General features: G+C 33.6%; 1 protein-coding gene across 7 annotated transcripts; it reads right to left on the bottom strand.

The window, feature by feature from the left end:
- Positions 1-3,506: 3,506 nt before the first annotated feature.
- LOC114181755 lies at positions 3,507-7,929 on the bottom strand. 7 transcript variants are annotated; one of them, XR_003603912.1, is made up of 5 exons: positions 7,323-7,929; positions 7,095-7,202; positions 5,150-5,203; positions 4,215-5,068; positions 3,507-4,139 (listed from the first exon to the last, which is right to left on the bottom strand). XR_003603912.1 is itself a non-coding variant. In XM_028068301.1 (4 exons), exons 3-4 carry the CDS (start codon positions 4,296-4,298, stop codon positions 3,651-3,653), a joined length of 567 nt encoding a protein of 188 aa, XP_027924102.1. In that variant the 5' UTR covers positions 4,299-5,068; positions 5,150-5,203; positions 7,095-7,923; the 3' UTR covers positions 3,507-3,650. The 7 variants fall into 7 exon arrangements, 3 of the variants coding, with proteins under 3 accessions (XP_027924102.1, XP_027924100.1, XP_027924101.1); XR_003603913.1 differs by having other exon boundaries at positions 7,095-7,197; XR_003603910.1 differs by having other exon boundaries at positions 4,215-4,349; positions 4,439-5,068; positions 7,095-7,928.
- Between the last annotated feature and the right edge of the window lie 242 nt (positions 7,930-8,171).

The following is an 8,171-nucleotide window of genomic DNA, read 5'->3' as shown; positions in this document are numbered from 1 at the left end:
TGCTCCTGAACCTGACTCCTGTGTAGGTAAAGGAAATCATGTTAATGAAGAAGATGGTTGTCCTTCTGAGCAAAGGAAGTGTGATGAAGGCCAGGGTTGTCCTTCACACCGGAAAGAGAGTCTGCAACCTCATCAGTGTGAGGAAGATGACCTGAATGACAAACCAAAATCCAACCATAATGGAGACGACAAAGCTATTAAGCCTAACACTGAAGGTCAAAGTAATACACTATTTATAGATAAGGCTAAATTGTATAAGGATGTGACTGTTGTTGGTTGTGTCAGGTATGCTATTTTTATTAATAATGTATTCAATGTCAACACACACTAATAGTTAATACTTTAAGTTGCTGCTTTTGACTTTTCAGAACTATTTATGTTAATGTGAATGGTGAAATATTGAGGAGCGATGAATGTCAATGTTTTCGTCCTCGTGGTTGGATTGATAACATGGTAAATTATGAAACTTAAGTTTATGACTATTTCTATTGTTACTACAACCATGTACTGATATAATTATTGTTTTTGTGTTCAGTCTATAATGTTTGCAGCCTACGAGTTCATGTATAAACAGAAAAGGCTGACCGGGAAGATTAGCAGGGTTATATTCAATCCTTTCTATACAGTAAGTTTTTTATTTTTTCCTTTTAATATTTATGCTTAAACTAATGTATAAGTATTGACATTTGTTGTGGTTCAGAATGCAGTTATCCTTGATTGTAACAAAAGAAAGGTGAATAGACGTGTGTGGTGTCTAGATGACTACAGGCATTACCTGACACGTGATTTGGTTTCAGTGCAGGATATATTAATAGCAGATTTTGTGAGTATCCTTACTTGTTAAATGCTGTTATATTTTGTTACAAAGTGAAATGTGTTTATTAATGTTACTTCTATTCAGTTGTTTGCCCCAGTCATTTATGTTGAACATTGGTGGTGTTATGCTTTTAATTGTCAAACGAAAGAGTTCTTTGTCTTAGATTCACTTGCACACAAATGTCGAAGGCGAAAACAAATTGATAGTCACGTGGTAAGTCCATGTGTGACATTATAAATTTCCATTACTGATGTTCATTGTGTTCACATTATTTATGTTCGATTTATACCTGTTATAGGTACAGAATGTGGAACACCTTTTTGGCTCTTCTTAAATGACAAAAAACAATTGAAGCCAACATATGAAGTCCACATTGAAGACGTTCCTAAACAGCCAAATTTGTAAGCACAACTTTAATTGAGTAGCCTATTCATACAACTTGGTTACGTAATTAGGAAGTTTTCAATAAATGTTTTGTTAACCACTTCCAGGCATGATTGTGGTATTATGGTCTTGAAGTATCTAGAGATATGGGACGGCGTCAAAAGATTTGATGGGAAAAGCATGCCAGCTTACACTGATGTCAGTATAATACCCTCATAACTGTTTACATTTAACTTGCATAAAGTTATTTTGATATGAATATGTAATTAAGTAGTTATTCTTTGGTGGCAGGAGGATCTACAACAATTCAGGCAGCAGTACATTTGTGATTGAATTCTTCACCCAGAAAATAAGCATAGGGAGGCTGTCCTTGAAATATTTAAACCATATTTAAAGAAATAGAAATGTCAATATTTTAGTGTTGATTAATAGCGTAACTTTAAGGTCTTTTTGGATATGGATGACGTGCAAATGAATTGGTAGTTGCACTCCTTTATATAGTGTTGAGGGTGACAATGACTAGAATCAATTTTGTAAATTATGGTTTTAACAATCACTTCTGTTATGGATTCAATTTGTGGTTATATATTAAAGTTACATGCTATTTATTTTGTGATGTCTGACTTCCATATAAGTGTATACCCACTTTATATTTTTGTTACCAGGTAACTGATGATAAGTACATTGGTATCCCTGATTTTAGAGCCTATTAATTAAATTAAATGAAGAACACCATGACTTCAATATGATTATAAATTCTTATAACAAGATTGTATTAAAATGCTAGGGTTGTACAACTTTTTGTGAGCAACAATATTGTGAATTTTCAATCAAAATCGGTGACTATAAAATTATGTCTCTTGATTATTTTTCCTCTTCTTGTACAATTACTCATTAAACTTTATGAATTTTGATTCAATAGGTTGCTATATTCAGACCTTTTGGGTACCTCAACATCACACTTAGGAACATTGTCAAGGTAAATAACTAATCTTCAAACAAATATATGTTTTTTTTAATTCATACCATGTCTTCAAGTCACACAATATAACCATTCATGACATTTGTAGGTTTTCAAGTATGAAACCACTCATCCAACTGAAGAAGAAGTTCAAACTTCTATGCCTGTGATGCGACTTAACTATGTTGTCAAACAAAATGTGGAAGCCAATGCCCAGCCCAGTATAAATTCCAATCCAAACGCAAATGACAACACAAATATGGGACCGAATTTGCAGCCCAACGTGGAGCCTACTAACACTACTAATGTGGAGGATATACTGCAGAGGATGGTTCCTCCATCCACCAATATTCCATGTCTTGAGGTTGGGGAGAGTTCTAAAGTTCAATCTTCTGTTCTGATAATATATCACTTACGTAACTCATGACTTACGTAACTCATGATTGTTTAATGTCTTCAACTTTTAGTCTATTTATTTTTAACTTTAGTGGTTCTGTTGTTAATTTTAATTTTCATGGCATTGTTGGAAGGATCTACTTCATCTATGATATTAAACTTATTTTATCACTGTGATATCCATGTAACTGTCAGTTTAACTTATTATATGATCATCTATGTACAATTAACTGTTGACCACCGACAAAGATTTTGCACACCTTCATAATTTCTGATATATGAAAAAGGTTATAGTATGAAACTCACTTACAATCAATCACATAAATAGAGTAAAATTTAATGTAGGCTACTGCCCATGATGAATCTGTGGGGAAATTGTGGTACAAGTGGAACATAACATACATGCCTAACACTGACAATAATAATTGGTTATCAATCAAGTATTAAGTGCTGACCTACAATAAACATTTTGCACACCTTCCAAATTCGTGGTCTCTGCTAACATAAATTCTATGAAAGTAAACCTTACCAAAGTAGGTGTGTGATAATTGATAATAATTACTCCATACTTAATGAAATCTAACACCTTTATTGTGTATATGAAACATATTGAACAACAACAAACTACGTGTGGCATAATTCATCCACAACTCCAACATGATATTTTTGTTATCTGTAATCAAATTATATGATGACTCAAGAACAATTAAGTAGTAACCTGGTCCAAAAAATTGGACATAATAACTCTTAGATTTTTAAATGTAGATCAATCATATATTAAGTGTTGACCTGTGAACAACATCTTGCACATAATTACTGATTTGTCATCTGTGTGGTAACCAATATTACTAAATTTTGGACCACATACGTATTTGTTGTTTACCTGTTATAAAATTTAGTTGCACTCAATCAAAATTAAGATGAACAACATCAAACTATCACTTAACATAAACCACTCAGAATTTCCATAAATCAATGACTAAGCCAAACAAGGAAATTGTCATCAATCACGTCCACAATGTCTAAACATAAAAAATACCAAATTTAGCAATAGAAATCCAAATTACAACAAACATAAAACCTCTAAATCAACTACTTATGGCGCTTCCTCCCACTAAATGTTGCAAAAGGAGTTCTTATTGCCATACTCCTAACACGCAACCGAGGACCATCCCTTCGTCGCATATACATGTTGCTTTGTTCGGATTCTTGTGCTTCTTGATTTGGAAAATGAACTTCTTCCACATGACCCATGTCACCAGAATTGCCAAATTCAATGCAGCCAGTGGGGTGGTTCAAATTAGGTGTTTGCGAATGACCAACACTTGGTTCACCAAACTCAGAAAACTTCATTTTGCCATGCTGATGTTGGCGCTGGTTCATCCTCTCAATCATCATTTCATTTAAGTCTTCAAGTTCTTTTTGCAATTCCCCTAGGACCCTTTCTTGATGTTCAACAACTTTAATTAAGTCAACTATTTTAGTACCCTTAGTTTGACGTCCATATACCTCAAAACCTTCTTTAACGAAGGGATTGGTCAACTCTTCTGCAGAGGCAGCAACATCTGTAACAACCTGAAACTATTCACAACAAACTTCAATCAATATAGATGACAGATTTAGGAAAAAAATCAAACAACAAAATACCCAACTTACAGTGTTATTTGTCAAACTCCTTTTAATTACATTGTCCCCTACTTTCATTTCCATCCAATGCAAGATTCTGGGAAACTTTGTCATGTGCTGACAATCCTTTAAATTCGGAATCAAAAAATGGTTAAAAGACCATAACTGCCACAATTGTAATCAAAATCAGTCAAAACTCAACCAAATATTTTAAACTGATCAAACAAGTTTGAAATTAATTTAACATACAGTACCTGTAACAAATAAACACATCCAGCTACATGAAAGTGTTTGGTACTTTATTTCTCCTTCAAGAACAATTTAGCTTCACATATACTGCCAACCAAAAACTCATACACCACTCGACCCCAATTAAATTTCCCAATACTACCAAGGTCATCAACAATGTTGAACAAAATAGAAAAAACTGTTCCACTACGATTGGGCAACAAAAACTCAGAAAATGCAAACAAAACGTAAAGCTTACCAAAATCCTTTAAACAAAGCACTTTAATATGTTTTAAGATGTAATCATATACCATTTCGATATCAACAACTTTGGAAGCTCCAAATAAATTCCTTGAATCACTATTTAACCCTTCCTGGTTTAAATCAATGTTCTCACCAACCACCCTCAAACCTAGACCAAGACATATATCTAAATAGGTAAATCCAACAACTTCTGCACTCATTTGAAACCCCCCCAACCTTTCCACCCACATACTGATTAACGGACTCAAAAGATTCCTAGATATTTTAACACACTCTTTCAACTCAACCATCCATCCAAATGGTGTTCTTCGGATAAATGATTTTTGCTCATCTGTTAACTTCTTATTCAAACTACCAATCAATTTTGTCCGGCATGAATGCCTAAAACAGATCTGGAACAATAAAAAAAAATAGTTATGTCATTTTTATCATAACAAATTTGAAAATTAATTGAATTCCAAAATTTATCATACCTTGCGGTCAACATTGAATTCACTTCCCTCACTAACTGTAACCATATTAATGACCTGAATACATAACCCCAGGTAATCACCCTATAATCAAGTATTGACTGGTATAACATGAAACATGAAAAAATTGATTCATAACACATTCTTCCAAAAAATACAACACAGATCATCACTTGTGACCAAATAGGTCATCACTCATACATCACACAAGTGTAATCAAGTTGGCAATGAAACCACATCAAAGAGATAATTACAAATTAACTCACATTATCCAAACAGAATCACCCAATAATCAATTATGGAATAAAATAATATGGAAGTTAAAAAGATTGAGTCAAAGCACATGATTGCAAAAAATGCAGCACAACTCATCACTTAGATGTACACAAGTCATCATCAATAAATCATATAACTTTAATCCACTTGGGTTTGAAACCACATCAAAGAGATAACTACAAATGAACGCATATTACCCATACTTAATCACCTGCATATTACCCATACTTAATCACCCCATAATCAAATATTCAGTGCTATGACATGAAAAATAACAAAAATTCAGTCATACCACACGCTTCTAGAAAATACAACACAGATCATCACTTGTGACCAAATAGGTCATCACTCATACATCACACAAGTGTAATCAAGTTGGCAATGAAACCACATCAAAGAGATAATTACAAATTAACTCACATTATCCAAAGAATCACCCAATAATCAATTCTGGAATAAAATAATATGGAAGTTAAAAAGATTGAGTCAAACCACATGATTGCAAAAAATGCAGCACAACTCATCACTTGGATGCACACAAGTCATCATCAATAAATCATACAACTTTAACCAACTTGGGTATGAAACCACATCAAAGAATACCAATGAATGCATATTACCCATACTTAATCACCTGCATATTACTCATACTTAATCACCCCATAATCAACTATTCAGTGTTATCACATGAAAGATAACAAAAATTCAGTCATACCACTCGCTTCCAAAAAATACAACACAAATCATCACTTGTGACCAAACAGGTCATCACTCATACATCACACAAGTGTAATCAAGTTGGCAATGAAACCACATCAAAGAGATAATTACAAATTAACTCACATTATCCAAACAGAATCACCCAATAATCAATTCTGGAATAAAATAATATGGAAGTTAAAAAGATTGAGTCAAACCACATGATTACAAAAAATGCAGCACAACTCATCACTTGGATGCACACAAGTCATCATCAATAAATCATACAACTTTAATCCACTTGGGTTTGAAACCACATCAAAGAGATAACTACAAATGAACGCATATTACCCATACTTAATCACCTGCATATTACCCATACTTAATCACCCTATAATCAACTATTCAGTGCTATGACATGAAAGATAACAAAAATTCAGTCATACCACACGCTTCTAGAAAATACAACACAAATCATCACTTGTGACCAAACAGGTCATCACTCATATATCACACAAGTGTAATCAAGTTGGCAATGAAACCACATCAAAGAGATAATTACAAATTAACTCACATTATCCAAACAGAATCACCCAATAATCAATTCTGGAATAAAATAATATGGAAGTTAAAAAGATTGAGTCAAACCACATGATTGCAAAAAATGCAGCACAACTCATGGATGCACAAAAGTCATCATCAATAAATCATACAACTTTAACCCACTTGGGTATGAAACCACATCAAAGAAATAACTACAAATGAACGCATATTACCCATACTTAATCACCCCATAATCAACTATTGAGTCAAACCACATTATCACACAAAATGCAGCACAGGTCATCACTTGTGAGCAAACAGGTCATCACAATAAAATAAGACAAATTTCATCAACCTAGTTAGAAAACTAGTATTCATGCACCTATCAAAACACCAAAATCACAGAAACGGAAAAATAACACAAACTTACCAAAAACCCTAACTTCGCAAGCTTCGTCTTCGATTACAGTGTTGTGGTCATTCACCAGTACAAGATAGATGTTAAATTTGTCTTTAAACAATAACTCACTGGACTATGCTGGCGAAAACCACACAAAAATATCAGATCCTTAACCAAAAAACCCACAACAACGACTTCGAAAAAAAAAATTCCACAAACCTGTTGGAGTAGTGGAGAAACGCACAAAAAAAAACATACCTACGAATCACGATGCTCAATCCAACAATGGAGACGAACAAAAACCCTAACTCTGGGACGATCGTCTTCTCCCTTCGTCTTCTCCCTTCGTCATCTCTCTTCGTCTTCTCTCTTTGTCTTCTCCCTTCGTCTTCTTCGACTCACTACAACACACGTATTCTCCTTTCTTCCTTTCTCATTTCTTCCTTTCTCCTTTCGAGTGGGTTTTCCCTTTCTTTCTTTCTTTTCCCTTTTTTCGTTTTTGCTTTCTCTGTGCAACCCACTCTCCAAGCTAAACCTAATTTCCCACCCTTTCAATCTTGACGCCCAAACCCACTCTCCAAAATGTGTTTCTGACCCGCTCAATATTCACGTCCACACCCACTCTCGAAAATGTGCCACGTCTCAAGTAAGATGTTTTAAATAAAATTAATTTTAATTTAAAAAATAAACTCCACCTGTGCAGGCCACGTCATGGAGTCAAGTATGGAGTCACTTTATCATTTTCCTTTTTTTAAAATATTGATACGATAAAATGGTTCGAGATTGTTGGCTCGAGATTACCGTTACAAGGAAGAAAAGAAGAGATAAAATTTTGACATAAGTACAATAATCAATTCAAATTATAATAAATTCATATTTATAATAATGTAAACAATTCTTCTCTCTATACCTATGTTTCTCATATCTTCTTTCTATCTCAATTTTCACTCTCAATCTCTCATCATTTTCAAAATCAAATTGCCCCAAGACGAAATTAAGGAGCTAAGGAACATTTTGGATTGAAGAATTTCTTATTTTGAGTAGGTTGATTTTTTACCCTTTTTTTTTTTGTTCGAAGCAATATGTTTTCTACATTATAGGCATATA

The sequence above is a fragment of the Vigna unguiculata genome, chromosome 4 (genome assembly GCF_004118075.2).
Source record: "Vigna unguiculata cultivar IT97K-499-35 chromosome 4, ASM411807v1, whole genome shotgun sequence".
Classification (NCBI taxonomy): domain Eukaryota; kingdom Viridiplantae; phylum Streptophyta; class Magnoliopsida; order Fabales; family Fabaceae; genus Vigna; species Vigna unguiculata.
The sequence above is the reverse complement of the archived record's forward strand: the minus strand, read 5'-3'. Positions and strand labels throughout refer to the sequence as shown.

Bases quoted from the DNA above. Each gene is read 5' to 3' on its own strand.
- LOC114181755 (XM_028068300.1), bottom strand. From the start codon at position 4,298: ATGACAAAGTTTCCCAGAATCTTGCATTGGATGGAAATGAAAGTAGGG. The intron at 4,140-4,214 runs GTAAGTTGGGTA...TGTTGTGAATAG, and splicing joins GGAGTTTGACAAATAACACT to TTTCAGGTTGTTACAGATGT.